The sequence below is a fragment of the Triturus cristatus genome, chromosome 12 (assembly GCF_964204655.1).
Source record: "Triturus cristatus chromosome 12, aTriCri1.1, whole genome shotgun sequence".
Classification (NCBI taxonomy): domain Eukaryota; kingdom Metazoa; phylum Chordata; class Amphibia; order Caudata; family Salamandridae; genus Triturus; species Triturus cristatus.
This window is the reverse complement of record NC_140595.1, coordinates 408,723,797-408,750,546: the sequence shown is the minus strand read 5'-3', so window position 1 is coordinate 408,750,546 and position 26,750 is coordinate 408,723,797. Positions and strand designations below refer to the sequence as shown.

General features: G+C 41.8%; 1 protein-coding gene across 6 annotated transcripts in view; it reads right to left on the bottom strand.

Annotated features, from left to right (window-relative positions):
* Positions 1–3,462: 3,462 nt before the first annotated feature.
* Positions 3,463–26,750, bottom strand: part of ZNF536 (zinc finger protein 536) — a 1,078,439-nt gene continuing 1,055,151 nt past the window's right edge. For 4 of the 6 annotated variants that reach the window (XM_085640136.1, XM_085640135.1, XM_085640137.1 and 1 more), the window contains one exon: positions 3,463–4,910. In XM_085640136.1, the coding sequence (XP_085496262.1) occupies positions 4,675–4,910 (236 nt within the window). In that variant the 3' untranslated portion in view covers positions 3,463–4,674. The remainder of the gene's footprint in view (positions 4,911–26,750) is intronic. The other 2 variants (XM_085640139.1, XM_085640141.1) reach the window with 2 other exon arrangements.

The following is a 26,750-nucleotide window of genomic DNA, read 5'->3' as shown; positions in this document are numbered from 1 at the left end:
TATTTCCCACTTTAACCTGCACATTTAAACCCTATTAACTCCTTCCTGAACCTTGGAGTTAACTGTTCCCCTAATATCATTAACTCTGGGGGTATGGAATTACCAGCCCCAACAACGGGCTACTCACAATGAGGGGCCCATTGGTAGAGAGAGGGATTACTTTTTGTAACATCTGTCTGATAGTTTGTCACTCAGCTCCATGAATTAAAATGCTGCCTCTTTGGGAAAGACTTTCTGTAAAGGACCGGCTGTAATCTTCGTTTTAATGAGTATTGAATTTTGGATCATTGTAAACTTTCCCCCAAAGCAAACAGGTGGGGGCATAACTGTAAGGGACAGTGTGGGTTAACCCTATAAATAGATTTACAGTCCTCCAAGTTAGAACCCTTCTCATCAATCCTATTTATCTTGACCCATGAAGTTACAGGTTTGTGCCCATTTCCAGCTCAGGGCATCAACTCATTCCTGCTGAAAAGAGTGCTGCCAGTTAAGATGTATGCAAATATTTTCGACTGATATTCACCAGTGGGATCTAAACATTCCATGTCCTGGTGGCTTCCCAATTTCTGTATACATTTTAGCCAAACACAAGTGGATCTCACACACTTCACAATATCTTTTTGAGCATGAAATATTATTAGAAAATTGGGATGTTGATGTTCACCAAGACATGTCAAAGGAGGAATAATGGACAATATAGCCATGAGCCCTTATATTCGAATGTTTTACATTTCCTTTCCCTGCTTTAACGTAAAAGATTTTGCTTTCAAGGGAAGCAGAATAATTTAAAGGGATTGCAGCCATTTTGTCTTTCACTTAACCAGTTGTTAAATGTCCTTTCACTTGTTGTAGGTCCTTGCCTGGGGCTCAAGGCGGGGGTATTGAATGACTTATATTGTCCTTTGCAGTGGCTATCATGCCATAAAGCGGAACTGTCTGTTGGTTTGCTAATAGCCTCATTGTATTTTGGAGTTCTTGCTCATAAAAGTGTGTTGTTAATTGCAGGCTTTCAATGTTGTTAGATGTGTCGTGACCCTGGGGTTCATATTCGCCTAAATTTCCTTTTTGATCTTCTTCAATAATTATTTAGTACTTTCTGCAATCAACTCGGACATTTTATATTCCATTTAACAAACTGGCTCAAGTGAGTTATTAATCTTTATTCCATTGTGTAGTAGATGCAAAAATCAGACCATCCATTTCTGCATATGCTTTAAAGACAAAAGCATTAAATAAACCATATAGGAAGCAAAATTACCTCATTCTGGTGGCAAGTTAGGGGCACATGCATTTTTCATTTTTTTCTATTTCTATGATATGGACACTGGGAATGTTTTGATTTCATATACACATACTGTGGAGGAAATCAGTTCTATAATAAAACGTTGAGTGTCCAGTTTGGTTAACAAAACACATTTGAAACTGTTTAAAATCAGTATTAGAAGAATATTTTCTTGCCAACCTATATAGCCTTTTTGTTAGTTATATATGTAGGTCTATGAAAATCAATTATTTCTACATGACAAAACTGTTTGCCACAATAGTTTAATTAAGCACAATAGTATATATAATATACATACATAAAAGTTTATACTGTACAATTAGTCAGTTAATCTTAAGGAGCCGGAAATGGTCCTTACACATAGAGTTTGATGCACCACGTTAACTGCCTATCAGCCAAAGATGCGAATTGTGATTGAAATTGAAATTTTTTAAATATGCAAAAGAATATACCTATCCCTGACAAACACAAGCGAGTAGTAAAACATTTTTTTCCCCAGAGGTAGAGGTCTTATTGCGAAAACACTGGATAACGGTACTGCTTCAAAGACATTTTTATTCTAACAGCAGAAAAAAACAAGTCATTGCTGAGAAAGAAAACAACTTTTAATACTTCTATACCAGAATAAAATTCTGTCAACTGATGTATTGTAATAATAAATAATGACCAAGAATAAACTTTAAATACAAAGTTTTCTACTTGTTACAAGCATAGCAACAAAATCCTCTACTCTATTGGTCTCGGAGTTTCCTCCAAGATAGATTTTCTTGTTTCTCCATGTAGGAATGTAGACAGTATTATGACCAGTATCACAGACTACAGAAGTTACAGAGAAAGAACGTGACATGTTTAGATATGAGAAGCAGGATGGTACTCAGAAAGGACAAATCCTCACTGTTTCTGTCACTTGTTTGTGTTACAGGTTACAAACGCTCTGGAAAATGGTCTATGTGGGGGAAGGAGGAAGGTTGGGGGGGACAGTAGCACCTGACTGAATGGATTCAACACACACATCACAAAGAACAGGAGGATGTTTTCCAGTGTCACAAACAGAATTATTGCCTGTTGTATCTGAAACTGCTCAGAAGACACAAAAAAAGAATACTGAAAGAGCTCAAAAAAGTGCAAGAAATGGAATGTGTTATTCTTACTTTCAGTTTTTTTTTTTTTTTCGCTAAGATACTGAATGCGGCGCAAACACACAAAAGCAAGCGACTGACAAGGTCACCAAACACAGTAGTGCAGTTAAAACCCTATAGCTTACTACAGTCAAAGTTTTCAATAACATTTCAGTCCCCTCTGGGGGACCATAGAAACAGTTGCATTAAGTTCATCAACTCGATTTTAGTAAGGCAGTGAGAACTATACTAGAAAAAAAGCAAGAAAGCAGCTCCCTCTGTGTCGCGTGGGTCCGTGCTGAGCCATGTGGTTTGATACTGTGCCGGCACCGCGTTGGCACAGATTCTTCAGGTGGGTGACGTCTTTCCCAGGCAGCATGTGCCAACATGCCATACTTCAGCCTGAGGCAAGCTTGCAGGTCTCAGGCTTGAGCTAGAGAGAGGATTATTTCACTATCTGTTATATACACTGATTTCAGTCTAGGAGTTGTAGCAAACTGCGTTAGGCAGAGCTGACACATTAAGGCCCTGGGGTTTACTCTGTGCTCCCAGATAGCGATGGGTGAAATGTCCAGTTTTCGTTTTCCACAAATGTTTTTTTACTGGGCAGAAACTGTGATTCTCCTCCTGCGTCTCCTTAGAGGTAACGTTTTCTTCCATTCCTACTCCAACTCTGCTGAAATACACTGACTTGTAAGTTTGAATGATTGGGGTTGGAAAGTTATTATTTCACAAATTTTTGTAAATGGAAAACAACAACCTTGTCCTGACAAATAATACATTAAAAGGGCCAGCATTATATTCCACTGTAGCTAATTTGCAATAGAACATTTGCCATACTCACAAACACATATATATTTCTATATATATATATGTACCATCTTCAATGTATATATACATATATATGTGTACATATGAATATCTATATATATATATGCGTGTGTGTGTATATTAATATATATATAAACATATATATATATATACATATATATATATATATATATATATGTATAAATGTATATATATTTATACATACACACACATATTTATACATATGTCATGTACAGGCTTGCTAAAGCTGCATATATGGTGAAGAAGTTGCTGCTTTTCGAAGAACCCACTCCATAGAAAAGCCACAGTCTGCACAAATATAGAACACATTTGTTATTTGTTTTACAAAAACAAAGCAATATTTCTCTGAAACACTGTTTATCTTCATTAAAGACAGAGCACACAAAGTTTACATTCATAAGTATTAGTTCAAGCTACTTCTTAAGAGCGTTCTTCAGAAAGAAACTCCTGCACCATGTCTGTAACACATTTAAAAAAATAACATAAATGAAAACGAAACGTGACTAGAGGAATCCTTCATTCAAGTACCTAAAGAAACCAAATCTTCTGTGATGCTATTAAATTCTCCCAGCCTGGTTCCTGCTACAGGGAAGGCTGGCTTTCTTCGCCTAACAGAGCCCTCCTGCTCGGCACCTGCCTCCTACTGTAACTTACTTCACTGCAAAAAAAAACCTGATTAACAGATTCTGCCTCCATTCAGACAAATGCATTCTAAAAAAAGAACGTTTCTCGACATATCTCCAAAGCTTGTCATTCTAGCCCATTGATTTGTTTGACCGTTTTTTAAAAGAATAAGAAAAGAACTGAAAATGCACAACGCCAATCCCTCTCAGTCCAGGTCAGGAGTGACCCCAGCGCGTGGCCGTCTAAGATTTCTCCTTTAGTGCAGTTGCAACACCACTTGAATCGATTTTCTCTGCAATGACAGCTCCAGCCAGACTGGCACCAGGACAGTCTACCAACACGTCTCATTACTATGCTAGGCAAATGACAGCAGCTGGTGTCATATTATAAAGGTGTTTTCAACAATGAAAACGCAGCCTTTCCATCTTCAAGGCAACATTAAATCATTGCCATGCTATCGTTTTTCTGTTAAGAGCATTATTTTTGGACAAAGGCTACTTTAAAGTTTGAAAGGCCCTGCTTTTACAATAAATACCGACCTCCTCTTATTTTTAAATAGCTGTTCCGTTATCCCACCTGCGTTGCTTGGAAGTGTCTGTCGCCAGGTAACAGTTTTGCAGCCATGCCTTGTGGGCGTGTGGCGGGTGGGGGTGGTTTGCCTCAAATATTCTCGTCATTACTGGGAATTCCAACCGTGTTCTTTGCCCGGAACGCCGTTAGCACACCCTTGCCCAAATGCATATTTAAAAAATGGTGTAACATAATATTGCAATATACAGATTGATTTGTTCAGCTGCATTACTCCTGGGCACTGTTGCCCTCCTCTGTTAGCTCTAAAGAACTCCCAGGTTTCACAGACACAGGTTCCTCGGAGTTCGCAGAAGTCTCTGAGTCAACTCGGGAGCGCTTGAACCTGCGATCTGGATACTGGCTGTTGTCAAAAGGCATGCGGTGGACACACAGAACATGGGTCTTCAGGTTCCCCTTCTGAGAGGCACTGTATGGGCAATATCTGCACTGGAAAGGCCGGTGACCTGTGGGCAGAGAGACACTTGGTTAACCAATGTGGCTGTAAAGTTTACTGAGAACATTAGAGAATATATACTTATAAGAAAGCACATTTTACTACTGAGCGAACACTTTTATTATTATTAACAGTGGGAAAACACATTTTCAGTTTATTACCATGCTAGAGTAAAATTGATATGAGAAACACACTGTTTACTGTTCACAAATTGCATATTGCAATTACTTAACACATGGAAACAACGCTCCTCAAAGTCAGAGGGCCTCTTCAATGTGATTTTAACTTACGACACAAATATAGCTTGTTGCATCCTGGTTTTGGTTAAATAACGTAAAAAAAAATTCACACATGAAAAAATTCCATGGTATAAACTGTACAGGCAGATGTGCAGAGTGTAATATGCAATTTTTTACCTTTGCTAGGGGATTCGAGTGGCATAATGACCCATTGGAGGCTTTGCCTCTATGAGCCATGGCCCCTCCCAACACCACACAATGGTAATAAATAGCATATTATATTCTGCATATGTGTATATATATATATATATATATCTCCAATCAGGATGATTGTGATTTGTGCACTATTACTAATAAGGAGGTTGCTAAAACAATTGATTGGATTACCCCAGGGAAAGTGCCAGGGCTGGATAAGGTACCGGGAGATCTGTTAAAAACCAACAAGGACATCTGGGGCCCCTATTTTGCCCTCTACTTTAACTGCATCTTAGAATGGTTGCCAATTCCCCCTAAGTGGGCAGGGGCAGAGATTGTTCTGTTTTCGAAGAAGGGCTGAAGGTTCCTTCCATCCAACTATTGGCCAATCAGCCTTACTGACAGCTTGCAGAAGCTCTTTAGCCGGATATTGTTGAACAGGCTGAATGAGTAGATTGAGAATGTGGGCTTGTTAACTCCCTTACCAGAAGGGTTCAGGGCGGAGACTAGTTGCACCGACCGAATATTTTGATTGCAATTAATTTACTGGAAATTTGTTGTTTTGGGAAGTGGACATCTCTATGTAGTTTTCATTGACCTTCGATCGTCTTTCGGCCTTGTACCGAAGGAGGCCCTGTGGAAAGTCTTAACCTACCTGGCAGCCCCAAAATACCTTGTTGATGTCATCAGTAGGTTGCACCAGATGAGCTACGCACAAGTTGGATGTGGCACCGTAGGAGGATTGACAGCGCCTATCCTAGTTACTCAGGGAGTGATGCAAGGGTGCGTCCTTTTTCCACCCTTGTTCCTAGTACATATGAACAACCTGGTGGCCCATCTAGAGCTGTGCAAGCAGTATTCCCCGGTTTGGCCAACAGAAAGGTCCTGACGTTCCTGTGCGTGGACAACATCTTTCTGGTCTCCAAATCTTCCATGGTCATTAAAAATCTACTGGCCAAGTTTAGTGCCTTCTGCAGGCAAAGAGGGCTCGAGATCAATCTTAAAAAGACTAAGTATAAGGTTCAGAACCCTTGCCAAACAACCCACCCACACCTGTCCCATGATGGTGTCCCTTTGGTGGTAGTACGTTCCTTCGAAAATCTGGGGTACACTCTTACGGAGCACTTTGGCTGGTCTGCACAAATCCAGAAGAGTAAACTCAAGCTGGAGAACTACACAGGAGGCATCCTGAGCTCTTTTCAGGGCTCTAGCTTTCGACCACTGTCTCTGGCCCTCCAAATTTACAAGCACTTGGACATATGGAGGAGAATTATGGGGGCATGAGAATTTCAATGATCTGGAGTTGGTGAAGAACTGTTTGTACAACTTTCAACTAGTCTTCCCTCTAGTACCCCACGTCTCCCTCTCCGGCTAGATCTTTGACATTGATCGATTGCACATAGAGCAGGTCAAAGAGCTCTGTTGTATTGGAAGACAGTCTGGGCCTCTGAGGACCTAGCGCTATATCAGATGGGAGTGGAGGAGATCCTAAGTCACCCTAGGGCCAATAGGATTTCTTGGTTTGGGTTCATCAAATCTCACTTGACTGAGCATGGGAGTGAGCATCTGTGGGCAAACCTTGAAAATACTTTTCGCATACCCAAGTCTGTCCTCAAGGGGATCTGTTAGAGGTATGTAGATGGAGGACTGAATAGAAATGGGAGAGAGGGCCCTCTGACTTTAGCTTTTCTAGAGTATAAAGATGTTTACTCCCTGGAAGAGTACATGGATGCCACTGAGTCCCAGCTTGCAAAAATCCTGTATATCAGATTTCGTATTGGCACTTCTCTGCTTCATGCTGTTACAGCCAAATGGCAGTGTCCCTCTATCGATCCTGTTATGACTTGCCCCTCCTGCCCTGAGTTAAAGGAGTCCATGACCCTGTTCTGTTTTTTTTTGCCCACATTATCATACCCAGAGGAGGAAATGGATATTTCTGCTGTGCTGCAGCATGGAGATTAGAGACTATAGGTCAACTTTCAGGAATCTTAGATCCAACACAGCACCTCCAATTGTTTTTGCTGTCTCTCACTTCCTGTTGTGCATGTGGAGACATAAGCATAGAAGGGTACAGACTTGAATGCTGTGCTGGCATTGTGTAGATATACAATGGCCATTTGGGGTAGCACCATACAGACAATGTTTTTATTTCCGCAACCATATGGACACATCATCTATGTTTTACTCATTTGTTAATCTGAGCCTGGACTTTTAGTAGATTGTATTTCATGCATTTTTTTTAAAGAAATTATTAATGAGCAATGCTTACATGCTGCTATTTATGGATCATGTATACATGAATTTCTTATCAATGGTTTTATTGATGGTTTTTAATGTCTCAGTGTATTGATGTTGTGATTCATATCTGCTTTTATAGCATTAATTGCCAAATAAAGATTTGATTGATTGATATGTATATATTTTTGTGAAAACGGTACACACACACACATACATATAAAAAGGACCAATCCATATTCCTGGGTGCAGAATGAATATTGTTCTTAACATAATCCAGTTTTATAACATCTGTCAATTGAAAAGTACAAGTATCAAAGAAACTACAACTGCTTAGCTGTTCTATGCAGCAAGATTTTCAACTTAGACCTTGACACTCTTTCCCCTCCTTTCATCATCATTTAGAGCTTTTCCACATTTTTACTATAAACCTGTTGCAGGCCTATACAGAACGCTACCATACATGTCTACTATATACTTCTTTCTACCATATTTACTATCAGGATAACTGTCAAATCTCTTTACCTACAAACGACTCTGTTAGCCCATTAATTTGTTTTTCAATAGAACCCTTTCTACCAAGTAAATGTTCTTTCATCTTTAAAATCCCCTCCCTAGGTATATGCTCACTTTAACTACAATTGTATCTGATGCACCTGTAAACTAACATGAACATGTGTAATTTCCCAACACTAAGGCCAAAAAGATTTTAATCATCCTAATCTCCTTTTGTTACCACTTATTCTCCAATTCTAACTAATACTGGGGAAGCACACTTGTGACAACTTTGAAAAGAATAGCAGTGATTTAGAAAAGAGTTCCAGGAGAGTTTCCATGTTTAGACTACCTACAAGTGCCTTCAACACCCCTCTGATTTGTTAACTGTAAATATTGTTTAAGGTCACTGTCTCATATTCTTAAGAACAAGTGCGAGTTAACTGGTCCATTCTTTTCTATACGGATATGGATGCACAGCACACAATAATTTTGTGTGGATGTACATTTACATTAGCAACAGCTCAGTTAGTCATCCTTGGACTGGATTGTTTAACATCCACCAATGATGCAGTCATTATATTCTGATTTGCCTAAATACTATGAATATGAAGAGAAAATGCATAGCCAATTGGGTAGCTTTAAAGAAATATCATGAATTATACTCAGATTTGAGAATTTATTTCTGAAATCTCTCAATTAGCATAGAGGATACATAGATGATTTGAGATCTGTTTTTGCTCTCTTATATATTATCCTTTCTCACTATTTTCTTTTTCATATCTTTTGCATAAAATCTTCTGAACTATAAAAAACATGTTGCACTTTTTGTGTGTACATAAGTAAATGTATACCAAATCAAAGTCACAAACTGGTGTAGTCGGGAATATTGGCGCAAGACAAAGCTTTCACATTATTCTTAACTGTAATGACAGAGATGGTTTCTGCATAAAGTAATAATGTTAGCTCTGAAACTGAATTTAGCATGATAACTTAATCGCATTGACCATTCTCTTTAGACAGATTAACTGGTTTTACAACATGTTGATTATTTTCTCCATGAACATTTCCAATATTTAGCATATTGGTCCATTATAGGAGTCTGTAATTCAAGTAAATTCCTAAGTATTGCATTAATTTGCCATTATTCCTGGATCCCATGCCGGTTCATAAACTCTTGACTTCAGATAGTTATCAATATAAAGCTTATGGGGCAAATCTATCAAAGAGTTTATCAAAGCGCCTGGATATCCCATTGTGTAATTAGCCGCGCTTTATAAATCCTGATTGATTAACAGTTGTGTCACCCTTACACCAAGCAATGGGGCAGAAGAACAATGCAACTGTTAAGTAGATTTATCATGCCACGCAAGGCCACCTTAAGAGGCCCTGAGTGACTTGATGAATTTGAAGTAACTCAACGCAGAGCAAATCGTTGCGTTACTCTGCTCCAGGGAGGCATTCCATGGGTGAAGTGTGGGTGTTCCCATGCATACACTAATGGACTTTGGCACATTCTCACATTTACCATTAGTGGTAGACCTGGGAGTGCGTCTTAATGCTACACCTTCCCAGGTGAGGCATAATGAGGAGAAATATTTTTATGTCTCCTAGTTTTTTCCTCTTTCTCTACATGTTGCATTCGACACCACTCATAAAAAGAGGAAAATGCCTCAGGGGGTTATGTTTGTGCACTAAGGTGTTCCTTCCTGCACAAAAGAATCCTGCTTACAGCACAGGCACCCCTGCACCTGAGCAGTCATAGGTAAATGTTTGGACAGGACCGCTACAGGTGCATTGCAACTTTTTGTTGCATTTAGATAGAATTTTGTTTTTATGAGATTAAAGGTTTTGGGGCTGCGTGGTCATCAACCTCACTAAATAGAACCTATATCATAATGCTGGTAGCAAAAATATCACCTGACAAATTAGTGCATCAAGAATATTGTTTACAAAAACATTACCCCAGGGCCACTACCTGCTCCATTTTTTGTACACTGGAAAATTTTCGTTCGGAATAGTGGGTGTCCTTATGATTCTGAAATCTAGCTGAGTGAAGGAGATTACTAGAACTCACATCAGATTACCAGATGTGTTAAAATGTATTTGGCTGCAAGCTTCATTGAACTTTAATTCTGGAACGACTAGACTGGTGAATAGTGATAAGGTGTTCTTCTGGTATCGCTTAGGTTGTAAACATCATCTGTGAAAACAGCCAAATTTGGTGCACTTGCCCAAATATATTTTTATATAACATTCTTAATTTGATGTGCAGGCCTCTCACTATTGGGAGAATCCCAAGACAAAGAAACAGATTCCCACCTCAGGAATATTCATTAGGCAGTTCTGTGTAGGTTGTTGTAAGAGAGTTTTATTTACTCCACATAACACGATGGGTGGTCACAGTAAATGGCAATGATTTCATTTGGTTTTAACCTTGTTTCAAAATATCATAAAATTCATCAAGTGCATTTTTACATCCCCCTCCCTTTGCCCCATCCGGTTCATGGATGTTTTCCTTAATATGACACTCTAAGTGTTGAGGGTATGCCCCGACATAAGCCCCATGCTACTATGCCAAAGGACTCAAGCTGTCCTTCACTGAAACCAGCCTGGGGTTGTGTATGGTCGCATCTGGAGGGACCGGGAAGGGTAGCTCAGGCATGACTCTTCCTATTGGAGCGGAACCAATGGAGATTTGGATATGGGAAGCACCTCTCTGAACTGGCATGATGGGTGAAAAACAATGGTGTGAAATGTAGCCACAGCAGTGGTTGTTACTTGATAACCATTCAACCTTTCACCTAGGTGATACCTCCCAATAGAAGGTATCTAGGCAACACCCTGTTTGACTGCTGCAAAGAAACAGCTTAATTTGAGCCTGTGGTTTCCGGTGTTCGGCACTTGCACTTAATTATCAACACTGGCACTTATGACGGACTGCCACATGGTGGCACTGTCTGTCTCAGTCTAAAATGAGCACAACTACAGTTTATAATTCAATATACAAATAAAAAAGGATGACTAGTACCTGCCACCCAAGCCACTGTTATAGCCTGGAAAAGTCTGAATTTTCACCCTTGTAGGAAACTAATGGATAATAATTATGTTGGGCGAGTCGATTCCGCTGCTATGTCAACTGATAATGTTTTTAGTTGCTGCTGAAAAGTGTTTGACTTCAAGATGTACAATAATCAAATCACATGGCTCTCAGAGAAATCTTGAATGCATTTTTTTTGCTTATTTTCACTCTACGGCCTCTTGGGGAATTTAGCGTCTATGGTGTTAGGGTAAACAATTACAGATGTAAATAATGAAGTTATTTTGTTTGCAATGAAAATTAGTGATGGACTTTTATAGCCTGTTTGCACAAGGATATTATTGTTTACCGCACGTTTGCACTTTAATATGCAATGATCCGGCCCATGTCCACATAGATTTTATAGTTGATTTGTATAATGATTGATGAAGTTAATCAGTTTTAATGCATAAATATGAATGTAATTATAAACTTGTTGTACCCTGTACATAGAGACACAGTTAGCCATGTTGTATATTTCAAGTCTTCTTTATTGGTTCCACGTCAGGGTAGTATCAATCATAGTCCAGCCAGCTCTAGTCAGGTACTAGCCATGTACCAGCCCCATCAGGAGCAGCCTGCTTAGCTGCTCAGCCCACCTCCATCTGTCACCACTCATCCACACAGGCACCCAGGCATTCCATTCATCACAGTCACACCAACATTCCGTTACCATCTCTCACTCAGGCTGAGCAGCTAAGAGGACCTAGGCTAATTACATGTAAATGTAATCCTGAGGATATAACATTATCCCTTTCCTTTTAAAATGAAAACAAAAATTACAATTCAAAAGGAGAGAACTATACACAAGAAAGCGGTAATGTTAGAAACTCAGGGATGCAACTAAAGTAAAACATCACAAGAGAGTGAACAATACAAATCAAGAAAAGATGGACAAAATACAATATCAAAATATATAAGCATCAATATCCCCCATCCTCCATCATGAAAATTATCAAAACATTATGAAGCGTAAACTTGTAAAAATACAAGAACAAATTGTAATACTTTGTAACATAGAATAACACACCCCACAACCAATCCCCAAAGAAGAAATGTGGAGTGACGCGACACCAATCCCAACTGCAAGGGAACTAACAAGATATGGGACAGCGACCCATGAAACTGTGAGAGGGGCTAGCACCCATAACACACACCCTATGTAGAGCTGTGCCTTAGTACTGTGCGCAAAATGTAAATTGGGTCTGAACTCATATCCTAACCATGTGTAAGGTTTATACACAATAACAATTATGTATGGGAACTAACCGCCCAAACCTCATGCAGAGGTCACTAACTGGGACTCAAACCCAACCCAATACCTGACAAAAAGGAACAACTGTGATGGGACTATTACCCAAATCATCTTACTTGTAAAGATGTACTATGGCCAAAAGCCATCCCTCAATTAAGGGATCACCTGTGATGTCCACCCACCAAACACATGGACGACCCCTCCATTAAACAGCGTAAAACTGTGGCATCACTACATACTAAATTGAAGCATAGTATTAATCCTAAAACAAATCCAATAACACTAGAACTAGTGAACTGTGCCCCACGCCGGTGAGCGATCGCTCATCGAAGTTGTACTGCACAGTGGGGACACAGGTACAGTGTATGCCACCTGAAACACATACATGGTACAGAAGGAATAAAAACCTATAAAGACGAAATTAAAGTCTCTCAATCAGCCTTCTATGAAGAAAAAATGAAGGCAGCTGCTTTCTCGCCCAAAGAAATCTATCGAATTGCCAAAACCCTCCTCAAACTTCCCCAGAACACGCTCAACCCTATAGACGCTCAAACCCGCTGCAATAATCTGGCAGTACAGAACCTCAACCCTCAATCACTCTGGATGTCTTTCCCCTCTCAATCCCATCACATTAGAATCCATTATGCACCGGGTGAAATCTGGTTCATCCCTTGACCCGGCACCCCGGCGTGCCCTGCTGCCAGTTCTAGGAAGGATTTTTCCCACTACCCTCGACCTGCTTAATGCCTCTATCTCCTCCTGCACCGTCCTGCCCCCCTGGATGCGCACTATAGTCAAGGCTCTCCTAAAGAAGCCCAACCTAGACCAGGACTATCCCAGCAATTACCGGTCAATCTCCCTGCTACCATGGCTGAGTAAGATCCTGGAGAAATATATCAACTCGGTACTGGTAGAGTTCCTGGAGAGGAATCATCTACTTGATCTCTCCCAGACTGGATTCCGTCCTTTGCATGGAACCAAAACCGCCCATCTCACAGTAACCGAGGAGGCTAGGAAGATCCTTGATCAAGGAGGCACTGCGGCAATTATCCTTCTTGACTTAAGTGCCGCATTTGACACTGTAAACCACGACATACTGATACACCGACTTATCAACCTAGGAGAGTCAGGAAATGCCATCACCTGGTTTAGATCCTTCTTAGCAGATCGCTCCTTCCAGGTCTTTGAGGGCGATATTGCCTCCCCTAGCATGCCGCTCAGTTGTGGTGTGCCTCAGTGCTCGTCCCTGACCCCCACACTATTCGGTATAAAAATCATCACCTATGCCGATGACACTCAGCTAGTGGTGGCTCTCAACCAGCCAAACGTCTCCCCAGACAACCTGAGTAGCTGCTTAGTAGAGGTGGCCAACTGGATGACACTTTCCTGCCTAAAACTGAATGGGGATAAAACCGAGCTCATGCTCTTAGGAAACACTCCCACGTTCAATACGAACCTATTGTGGCCCACTTGCCTCGGCCCCGCTCCAGCTTCAAAAAACGCAATCAAAAGCCTGGGCATCTGGCTGGACAACTCTCTCAATTTCAACCATCAAGCAGCCAAGCTCTCAGGCACCTGCTATGGCTTACTCAGACTACTACGGAAGGTCCTTCCTCTGCTCCCATTTCAGGCAAGACAAATCATGGTCCAAGGCCTTATTCTATCACGCCTAGACTATGGGAACGCCCTCTAACTTGGGGCCCCTCAATCCACCACCCGCAAACTCCAAATTATTCAAAATTGTGCAGCCCGCACACTCCTAAAGATTCCTCGTTGGCACTCAATCAGGACTAAAGAGCCTGCATTGGCTCCCGGTCAGGGACAAAAAATTCAATTTAAGGCTCTGCGCATTGCTCATAGGGCCTTCTGGAAGACGGGGCCGGCTATTAACCAATCGCTGATCACTCCTTACCAACCGAATAGACAGCTCCAATCAGCACCCTCCTTCCTTGCCCTAGTCCCCAAGATCAATAGAGCTAGGTGTGGTGGCCGCTCCTTTGTCTACAACTCATCTAAGCTATGGAACTCTCTCCCCCTCCACCTGCGAGCAGAGCCCAACCTGCTACCCTTCTGCAAACTTCTAAAAACCCTGCTCTATAACAAACCTGTATAAACTCTAACAGCCTTCCTCCCCGCATTTGTCTGCAGCGCTAGGATACCTTAGGCTAGCTACCGCGGTTTACAAATGTTCTTTTCATTTCATTATATTGGTACCATCATTGTTAGCGCTGACAGGCGCAATGGGTGGGGCAAGCTGCAGGGGCCTCCTGAGAAGGACCCTGGTTCTTGCTTTTTTACAAATTAAACACTGATAGTCACCATTTTTCCCACAATCCCCTGCGTTCCTTCCTTACTCTAGACCTGCACAGTTAGCTTGTGTTGTGGCACTCACACATTATAATTCTAAAGTTATCGTACAATAGGTACAATATCCTGAAGCCTGGATAAGAAATGGTAATATGGATATAAACATTTCAGGATGTGCCCTTAGGAAGATGTCGCTGACGCTGCTGTTGTCACACAGAAACCTTCCTTTCATGAAGTCACAAAGGAGCAGCGTCTGTCCTATTTCTCTATTCTGTAAATGGCTCGAGAAAATGAAAGGTGTCAGGCTGCGCTTTTCTCTCGCTGGCAGGATCCAGAAAGTATTGCTGTGGAATGACAGATGTCGGCAACCAGCTGCAGTGAAGCATGTGAAACTTTCAGTCTCAGCCACTTATTTCAGGGCGATCACGTAAACCCAAACAAATATGCAGTTCCTTTCCTCTGAAAACAGAATACTGCAGCAAGGTTTGGTTGCATTCGGTGGCCAATAACCATCTTTCCTTTGTTTTAAAAAAAAAAAAGTGTGATTTTATTGACAAAGTTGTTGCATTTGTATCAGGAACATCTTAAGGATTTTTGAGGCCCTGGGCCAAACATAGGGGCATATCATCAAGGACCGGCGATAATTATCTCTAAGCGCACTTTGCGCTAGGATAATTATCGCCGGCTAACGTGGATTTTTATCGCTGAGATAGCGTGCTATTAGCAACGCTTATCTCAAAAGCGATAAAAATCCTAGCGCTAACTGCCAAACGTGAGATTATCGCTGGAAACCCAGCGATAATCTCACAAAGTTTGGCATTAGCTTGATGATAGGGCAAGGCAAACTTAGCCATGATATCCACCTTCCACAGGATATCATGGCTAAGTCAGTCCTGAAGCAGGCGTAAGGAAAGTAGCGATGACAGGGGTTATCGTTACTTTTCTTGCCGCTATGCTTCATAGCGTGGGGCTTGATGACCAGAGAAATGTCGCTTAGCGACATTTCTCCAGTCATGTCAGGGCAGGAACGCCCACTTTGCATCTCATTAGAGATGCAAAGCTGGGCGTTCAGTATTCAGGCGCTAATGCAAGGTTTCACGCGATAGCGTGACCTTGCTGATTAGGCGATAAAATTATCGCCGCTTTTCGCCCGAAAACGGACGCAAAAGCAGCAATAATTTTTAGCGCCTCCTTGCTGATATGCCCCAGATTTTGGGAGCCCCTGATCAGAACAGCTCTGAATTTATGATCTGATTTTAGCTTTTTTAATGCCGTCGTTGGCCAGGTCACTGACACTGCAGAGGCACTCTCGTTCTATTTCTCAAATGTGTTTCCTTGGAATATTCAGGGCAGAGATTTGACTTTTCAATATTGTAATATAGCAGCAGCTCACTAGTATTATCGCAAATAAACTCTGCGACCCAGTGCAATTTCTAATATGTGAGGTACTGTTTTTACCTAAAAATGACTTTTTTTTTACAGATGTTGCATGGTCCTGAAAAACAAACACAACATTTTGCTACAAAATGTCTGTAACAAACTCCCACATGGTAACTATATTAAAAAATAACTTACATGAAAATGCTATTTAAATCAATCTTTGTTTAAAAATACTTCAAGGTCATCTGGACAGGACTGTGTGGAGAACAGAGCCAGATCTATAGGGGCCCCCTGAAAGGCTGAGGCCCTGGGCCTGAGCCCACTTTAACCATGCCTTAAAACGTCTCTGATTTGTATTGGTTTTACAATCTTCCATAATAGGATACTCTCAACCTAGTTTTGAATTGTACACGTCATATTTCAATACTTCGAAATTATAAATATGTATTTACTTCTAAGCAATAAATTAATAGCAAATGTAGGTAATGCACACCACATGTATTTTAACAATGTTTATCAAAACTTTCTGAAAAAATATTAGGTACTTGACTGAACTGAGGAACCAAAAGTAACCCTGGCAAAAATGCTTAAACCAGCCCCTCTCCCTTAGTCTCCTCGCTCTATGTCTCTCTTTCCATCCATCCATTCTCTCTATGTCCTTCTCTCCTCTCTCTTTTGCTTCTGTGATCACTTTTCCTCTTAACCTCAGTGGCGGCTCCTCCGCTAAGGCAGATGAGCATCGCCCCACTGCTTCAATTGCAAGCTGAATACAAAAAATAAAATGATAATAACATTCGTTATTATCCCTTTGTTTTCTGTATTCAGCTCGCAGCTGAAGCCAGGTGGGCAGGGCTGGGTTCCCCACGTCACAAGGGTAGGAGTGGTGGCAGCACATAAAGTGCACATGATGGTTTAGCCAGCCGTCTCTGGCCAGCCAAACCGTCATGCTCACTCTGCATGTTCCCCACCCAGGCTGCATTACATTGCATGAAAGACAACAGAGCACTCTTCAGGGTCAAACGTAAAAAAACAGTAAATGAGTGATTGAATGGTAAGCGGGATTGAGATCAGAAGTGGGCTGTTACTACAATATAATGTAGTGTTCTTTTAAGAGGTGCCTTCTCAGCTCTTAACAAAGTTCAGCAGGGTGTGAGTACTGTATGGTATTCTTAGAATGGCTCCGCTGGGTAGTTAGTAAACATGACTTGTTAATGGTAGCTTGGTTGGATGGTTGAAGGAAGCACGATGTGTTAAGGCTGCCCAAGTAGATAGGCCGCAATAAGCATGCAGTTATAAGAACTGGATGAAAGGATAGCCCGGAAGCATGGAGTGTTAGGATATCTTCACCAAGCATGGGTGGTTATCAATGATTTAAAGGGACATTTGGTAGGCACAGACTGTTATGGGTGGTTTGGTAGGATAGCTACAACAAGCGAAGGGTTCTAGAGATGTTTCAACTGTGTAGTGGACAAGCATGGAGTGTCATGGATAGCCTGCTATGATAGATGCAATCAGCATGGTGGGAAAAGGAGGGTGTAATTGGATGGCTGGTAATCAAGTTTCGAGGAAGATTTAGTAGAAAATTTGCAGTAAGTATTGAACGATAAGCATGGATCAATAGGACAGAGTTCTATGGATTACTTCGTAGGATAGCTGAGGTAAATATAGAGTTAAAATAAGGTTCCATTGGGACACGTTCAGTATGGTTGGAGCGGTGTGCAGCGATCTAGTCCACAGCAGTGTTAAATCAGATGGGAGCAGAAACTGGTACCTGTGAAGAAGTATGTCTGAAAGTCTGTCGAAAGCACAATGTTTTAAGGTAGGTTTCATGCTAGATTTGGAGCATGGAATTAGGCCAGGCTGACCTATGTGATGTAGTTTGACAAGAAACTTAAAAGCTTTTGAAAGAGGTTTTGGAGCACATTTCTTTGATTGTGGAAGCTCAAGTTGTGGGTTTAAATAGCTTTTTGTCTTGGCTTCTGGTGAGCAAATTGGGACACCGTCACACTTTACAATGTCTTTTCTAAAACAGCACTAGGAGCTAAGCTATGAGTAATATTTTGCACCAAAATGTTGAAAGCTATCTCCTAGTACTGAGCTGCCAAGCAATCTAAGAGGAGGGCCCTAGAGCAACACAGACCACTAGTAAAATGTGAACATATATGCTCAACCCCACTTGATATAAATTCTGGCTAAATGGTGAATGTTTCCAGTTCATCTCACAACCCGGTCTTTCTATTGCTTTCACCCACTGTGCCTTCCTTTCCCCCTTTCTTTATTTTCTGCCTGTTGGGAGTTTTTATAATTCATAATACGGATATACCATGGTTCGATATTAATAGTCTGACAATAAATATGTTGTTTTCTTGTCTAGATGGTTACTTGTGATATGTTAGGTATACAATCGAACAAAAAGTGAGAGAGGTTTTTGTGGAACTGATCCTGGTCCCCCAAGAATTAATACAAACAAGAAAAAAAGGAGCTGTTCCAGAAAGGATTACTGCTTTGTATTAGCTTGAAAAGGAAAAAATTCCTTTTTCAGAAGAACCCTCACTCCCCAATCTAGTTGGTGACATGCTTCTTCATAGGGTTCCCACCCAAGGAGCCGAATGCCTCCCGGGTGTGCTGCGACGCCTGATTACAATGGAGCGGGGTTTTTTGTGTGAAGAGTGAAAAGTGAAAAGTGATTTAAGAATGTCTCTATGCATCCAGAAATCCTAAATCACTTTTCACTTTTCACTCTTCACACAAAAAAACCCCGCTCCGCTGTAATCAGGTGTCGCAGCATACCCGGGAGGAATTCGGCCCCTCGGGTGGGAATCCTATGATCAAGCATGTCACCAACTAGGCTGTTTGGTATACAACATCATTGAATCATAAAAAAGTAATTGCTCAAATTAAAATAAATTAAAACGAATACACATCCAACTTCTGCATATTCATCAGCTCCACACAATGCAGAATGGACTGAGGTATGTTGAGGACAACAGACTACTTACTGTCCACGTCCTCTATCTGTCAAAATCCAGATGCTGGCATTTAAAGAGACCATAATCTGTGTCTGACAACATGCATTAGCATTTCTTGGATATCAGCGTTATTATGAAGAATTGCATAGCATCTTGTGTCAAATCTTTGAGTAAACATATGTGGACCCAAAGAGCACCACAAGGGCCATAGTTTGGACTAGTTTTTTTTAATTTATGCTCCCAAATAAATGTAGGTTGTTTCTGCATAAAGGAGATAAAAAACGTCTTCATAATGGCTTAAACCTTCACTCAAAACCATCACCTTGACTATTACATTCTGATTAGACTATGGGTACACTGTACATTTAGATCTGCCTTTGAAATTATCCCAATAATCCCAATGTTCATACAACAGCTCTGCTTTTTTGTAAGAGGTCTCCAGGTAAAATAAATGTTTAAACATCTCATACAATGTACTCTCTACAATCAGTGGTTGAAATACACATATACATCTACAATTAAGAGGATATTATAGGCATACGGATCCATGGAATGTTTTCTTGAGATCTAATCCATGTTCCTTTAAAACACACCAAACTTCAAATTACAGGGTACATGTCCATTTGACAATTCCTCTGTGCTGATTAAAACTGTGCAGGTTGTCTGTTTTCTACACAGCAGAATATCCAGAAACAATGAACAACGGTGCTTCAAACTTCCATGTAGCTCTGCTGTGTCAATCCGAACAATCGAGGATCTGACTGAGGTTTCTTGTCAATAAATTTCCAAGATTTTGTGCCAGAGAGTATTTACATGTGTTATTAAGAAATTAAGGAAAATAACTGCCACTATATAAAAATGAAGAACTGAACATAAGGCCCAGAGCTAAAGCAATATCCTAATCAATGCACCGTACTCTACCAAGCGTGATAAGTGATCACTATCCGCACCTTGGCTTGCTCAAGGAAAGACAGTGAAATGCTAAAGTCAATTTGGAAAATGCCAGCAAGATAAGAATATAAATAATGTATCAATCTGCACACAAAAGGTTCTGCTTACCAAACAAAATGTTCTAATGCATGAAACAAGACGTGTTATAAAATTGGAAAGTTATAATTTTAAAAACAATAGCTTCTGTTTTATATACTGTTTAATACTGAGATATTTGTGGCTACACCGTCATACCCAAGTACATTTTGAAGGTTGTTTCTGGTGCTGGATACCTTCCTTTCTGCGATGCAGGCATCTCAGGCTAATATAAACCTTGGATGATTTTCTAATAGCTCCCCAGGAAGACCTTTACCTGTACATTTGGTATGCTGAATTGAGAATCAAATTTTTGAAAGGTCCACTCATATTTGAGTTTCTTTGGCTGATTGACATATGCCGCTGAGAGTCTTGGAAGCCAAAGGTGAAGCAGCATAGCTGGTGAGCACATGTGCAGTTGAGCACAAATTAGCTGTTGTGTGTACAAATGAGGCATGTAATGGGGAACATGCTGACATGAGTTAGGTAAAGGTGAAGAGGGAAACCCTGGGTGGTGAATGAAACAGGGTTTCTATAGGGTATTCTCTGAAAAGATAGAGCTATGACCCGGGAACCTATTGTGGAATGACCTCTTAACCATATTTCCATGCTTTGTTCCCTTGGACCTTAACAATTCATCAGTTTACCTATTGTGATAGTGTATAAATTGCATATTCCTTGTAACCGTGCTGAATTTAGATGTAGTCTGTGTCTGATTGCTGTATAGTTCCATTCTACATTTTGCTGTGCCTTATGATATTTTATGTTGGTCGCTGTTTAAAACACACTCTTCCATGTTTACCTAAACATCCATCTGGCACATAATATATCAAACAAAGCATACCCCAACATATCACACTACACCCCACACCACAGCATACTATATCAAGCCATGCCCTGCCATTCCATGCTGCACCAAACCAAATCATACCACATCATATCAAACCATGCCATAGCATCCCATATAAAATCATATCAAATTAGTTTAGAAATCAGTAGCTCCTTATAGGCATTCTCCAAATATTTCAAGTAGAACTGGAACCAGTACCGAATATAGCATTTGATTACTGTACGATGATCTCTACTCACAGCGGCGGCCAGCGCAGGTAAGCACAGTGAGACGGGCGGGGGGAAGTCAACAGATGCCAGAATAGGTCAATTTAAATAAATAAATAAAACCTATCCCGTTATCTGTCGACTCCCCCCGCCCCTCCCTGCTCCACTGCCCCACCGTGCTTCCCTGCACCGGCCGTGACTGACTACTCGTAGGTTATTGATTTCTTTTGGCTTCATGATTGGAAATGCGTCACATGATGGTTTATGTATATGTCATGAAGGAATGAAGGGCGTCACAGCCTGGGTGAAAGACAGCTGCCTGAAGCTCAACACAGAGAAAACCGAGGTCCTCATCCTCAGACCCTGCACCTCTGCCTGGGACAACACTTGGTGGCCCCCCGCCCTCGGGATGCCACCCACCCCTACAGACCACGCACGAAACCTCGGTATCATCCTTGACTCCTCCCTCTCCATTATCCGCCAGATCAACGCCATTGCTTCCACCAGCTTCTACTGCCTGCACATCCCCCGCAAGACCTTCAAATGGATCCTCCCGACTGCAGAAGGTCCGTTACCCACGCGCTCATAACCAGCAGACTGGACTACGGCAATGCCCTATAAGCCGGAATCAACAGAACTCTTCTACACAAACTCCAAACCATCCAGAACGCCGCAGCCAGACTCATCCTCGGGACACCACGCCACGAGCACATTACCCAACACCTACGAGACCTCCACTGGCTCCCCGTGGCAAAGAGGGTCACTTTCAAACTCCTCATCTACACCTACAAATCCCTCAACAACATCGGACCCAAATACCTCAACGAGAGAGTCTCCTTCCACTTACCCAAGAGAACCTCCGCTGCGCCGACCTCGCCCTGGCAGAGGTCCCCGCATCCGCAGAAACAGAGCAGGTGGCAGAGCTTTCTCCTACATCGCACCCAAGGCCTGGAACAAGATCACTGTGAACATCAGACACTCCCCGACCTTGCACACTTTGAGGATGGACCTCAAGACCTGGCTCTTCAACTGATCCAGAGCTGCCCCCCAACCCCAGCGCCTTGAAACCCTCACAGGTGATTAGTGCGCTTTATAAACCCCAGAGTGATTGATTGATTGATGCATTAATTGGTTGTGTCTTTTTTTTGGTTTGTTTGAAACAATGCGTGTATTTACTTCCTACAAATATATTTGATTGTAAGCACTGGCAAGTGAAGTCCTCCGCAGTGGTGAGAGACTGGTCTGATAATACCAGAAAATATTTCCATTTAATCTAGCTCCCAATCAAGTAATCAGGTCCATTGAATTTCGTTCCTCCTGACAAGTCTTGCCCTGACCCAAGGCAGTGGTGGTGTCTCTACTCAAGCTGAACAGTGGAACCAACCATTCATGCTGACATATGCTTTTAGGACTGATTAACAAAGAAAATCATCAAGCTGAAAAATAAGAAATAAGCATACTGATGGCTTAGAATTGATAGTCTTATGATTCTCAAAACTGTGTTTTTCTCAGGTTTGGATCCTAGAATCGTCACTTCTTCTAGATTATGCCTTTAATTCCTAATCTTTGCTATGGAAATCTGTCTGTTTAAGGATACAGAGAATAGTCCATTCTCATTTTATTTATTTATTGTATTTTTCCACCAGGAACATTCATTTATGATTGAAAAGCATTGTCTCTGACATTACCATACAGTTTGAGGATGATCCTTTTTACTCTCTCACCCTTCAAACACACACACTTCTGCACAGTTACAAGTGAAAAACTACGTGCCAGGTAAAAAGCTACTGCAAATATCTTCTTTAATTCCACTCAACAATGGCTGCGAGAATTTCCCAAGTATGCCCGAACCCCATTCTAACCGCTTGCTCCTGTTTTCCACACTCACTCAAAGAGAAAACACACCCAGGTAGGCAGACTTTTCAACTTGAGTAAGAAGATGCCTGCTTAGAAATACTAAGTCTGTGAATCCGGATTTCTATTTCAAGAGTGGAGATTTTCACACCGGTAGATTTCTTTGATGGGTGCAAAAATATTTGATAATTGGCCACTTAGCGTATCGAAATAATGTGGATCCTCTACAAGTATTTTGCAGGTTTTCACTCATTCATAATCCATTTCCAGTTTTTTTTTTTATACCATGGGACTTCCTGGCTAACAGACAGGTGCGGAATGACCGTGGCGTGCACGCATCATCAGACAGGAAACAGCTTGGCCTTAATTCCCTGTCACAAATTCAGGTGGTTCTTGGCGGCGCATAAGCTATGCGTCAATTCTGGTAACTGCGGTAATGCAGGTTATGGAGTGATGTGACCCACTAATGGAAATACAGCCTCTCTTGAGCCTTGATGACCAATGGCCTGGTCACAACATGGCACCACCTCCAGGAAACGTGAGAGCCTGACACTCTTTTAAAATGTTCCGCCACAACCTCTTGAACCCCCCCTGCTCCCAACCCTTGCAGGGGAAGAGAAAGGGCTTCTCCTGCCAGCAGCCACAACAGCTGTGAGGCAGTTTTTCACCGCAATTCATAAAACAAGACGTGTCAGATTTCGCCCATGGCAGAGTGGCGTACAATTTCTGGCCCTCCAGGCTATAACAATAAACGCAAAGAGGAACATTCGAGATCCCCCCTCTTTACGTTTCCCACAACAACCTCTGCGAAACCACATGACTCGCCTTGAACAATTTCCCTGGTGCTTTCAATGCTACTTTGGCAGAATATCAGAATTACTCTTATATAAATTCCATCTGATGCCAGAGCTACCATCTGTGTGTAAAAATGCCTCACCTACGTCTGCCGGCAGAGCCGTTCTCTCAGAGACAAGGGAGAGGAGAGGGAAAAAAATGTGATTAATTTGCAGAATGCTTGTGATTTGCTCATATATTATTATAACTGCTCATCAGCACATGACAAATTCCCAGCACTCTGCACAGGAACCCGTTCAGTTTCAGCAGTTTTTTTTGCATCGGCACCTGACAGACTGCAGAGCTACTAATGACTTTCAGATGCTTACAAACAGTAATTCTATCTCCAGAATAAAAGACAAATCCGTAGGAAGAAAAGGGCATAGTTAGTCTATTTCATTTCCTTTCTGCGCAACAACCTAATTTAACTCTTCGCATCCTTGGTATCCAGCTCCCAGCGCTGCTGCTTCCATTGCAGAAGGCCACAGTACCAATATTTGTGCGAATGTGAAACAGACAATATGTTCTCTCCAGGGCACAAGTCCTATAAAAAGAAGTGGGGGGACTGACCAAGTACGACAGTACGCAAATGACATCATGACGTCACGACATAGCGCTATAAAAGAAATAAAATAGTGCTATTTAAGTTTGTGTAAATACTGGAACAAACTAACCCAGCTGCCAGTCTTACAGTATCTGCATTTATATACAGGGACAGAACAAAGGCAAAAAGCATGCCTCTCTTAAGTACCTGTGAAGAGAAGGCAAGATGCGTGCCTTTGTTTCCCTCTGTTGTATTTACATTTAAATGTAAGGTTCCAGGAGGCACCCAGTCAGCATATACAAACAAAAGGAGGCCGCATAGCCCCTTAACTTCGTCCCAGCTGGAGGTGAAAAAAGGCCCCCTCGCTGCCTGCACGTTGCTGCTGGGAATGGAAAGCAGACAATGAACGTGTCCCGGTGTCTTACACTGGGACAAGTTCAACCTATTTCTGTGGGGCCTAACTTCTTGGCAGGGGGACAGAGTCCACCCTGTAAAATTAGTGGGTGGATGCCGTGTACCTGCGTGTGCCCCCGACTCGAGCCCTGGTTCTCTGTGTTATTTGAACTAATTTATTTTTCCTTTTATAGGGATCAGATGAATGGGAGACTGGCAATATTCTTTCTGTATCATTTTACTGCACTATTCTGTAACCTCCTGCCTTTTTAATAAATTTACCTGGTTCAGCATAAGTCTTTTTTGCTCTGAAACTCCTTTTATTATTTGCAACTTACCACCCTAATTCACAACTGTGTTCAGTCCACAACTTGCTTGGGATAATTGCATTTATTTAGAAGCACCTTCCTGAATTCTCCTGTAATCTTCTGCCTTTTCGTTTGATACATCTGGTTCGTAATTGCAAGTGAAATGTTTCTCTTGCACCTCAAAACTACAATTATTCTTTCTGAAGCGCTATCTGTGTGCCTTATTGCCGATTTTAGATACGTAATTTGGAGCAAAGAACTGAGGGCTTCCAGGCGCGCATTAGCACACATCTGAGAAAGCACAGAAGGAACGTGCAATAAAAATGCCATGCACCATCTGGCTGCAAACAATAACCTGCATGTTCTGAAGGCTTGCAAATTATTTAGAGCTACCGAGTTATTGGGGCCTTGAATCGTGCTGCCATCTGAGGAATGGAACCCCGTGGAGTTCAATTTTTGAATGTAGAGCTGTTTCCTAAACTGAGAGCTGGTGACACAACTGTTCCACAAAGACTGCAGAAGTTACTGCCTCATATTAGATTGGAAATTCTTTTGGCTTCTGTCCTCAAGATTCAGCCCGCCATGCTTTGAACCTTTCATGCTTTGCTTTCTACAAGATACAGTCGTGGTTCACCGCTCACATAGATGTTGAGTTTCACAACATCGGCCCAGAAGATCCCTGTTAGAAATGGGGCCTCTAGTTGGCAGTAGTTTGCACCTTGCCCCAGTAGGAACCCTCTCTCTAGTCAGGGTAAGGGAGCCACACAGCTAAGACAACCCCTGCTCACACCCTTGGTGGCTTGGCATGAGCAGTCAGGCTTATCTCAGAGACAGTGTGTAAAGCATTTGTACACACACACAGTACACCGTGAAAACACTAGTTTAGAAAAATAGCCACTATTTATCTGAAAAACATAAGACCAAAATGGCGAAACTCCAACATACATAATTCAAAATATCCCTTTTAAAGTTTAGTCCATAGAAATCAGCAGATGCATTTGTATTAGCTCAAAATACCTTAGATGCATAAAAAGTCAAAGACGGTGCAAAGCGCAGGGGAGGTGAGGCGCTGAAAAAACAAAGCGAGGCATTGGATCCTTACTACACAGGGGAGGTGATGCATCGGTTCCTTACTGGCAGGGGAGGTGATGTGTCGGTTCCTTACTGACAGAAGAGGTGATACGCCGGTTTCTGGACGTGTGGCCTCGGTTCCATACTGCGGCCCGGTGTTGAAAAAGAGACGGCATCGAAGGACGAAGCATTGAAAATCCAGATGTGCTTAGTCGATGCGACAGCAATGATAAAGGTGCTGCGTCAATTCCACTGCTATGAGGCAGAGTGTGTTCCACGGACATCGGTCGCACAGTGCTCTGGGCTCACGCAATCTTCAAAGGAAAGTCTTCGTAGTACACGAGACCCTGCCTTTCCCTAACCTGGCTTCAAACACACTATAGAGGGGTGGAGACAGCTTTGTGGGAGTACAGGGACAGCCCTAGTCAGGTGTCAGTGACAACTCCTCTCACCACTCACCCTCAGGAAAGCCCATCAGCCTGGAGATGGGCCATCAGGATATGCAGGGCACACTTCACCTCACTTTTGTGAATGCCTAGAGGGAATGCATAATAGCCCAACAGTCAGCAAACCCAGTTGTGTATTGTACAGACAGGCAGAGGCACAGGAT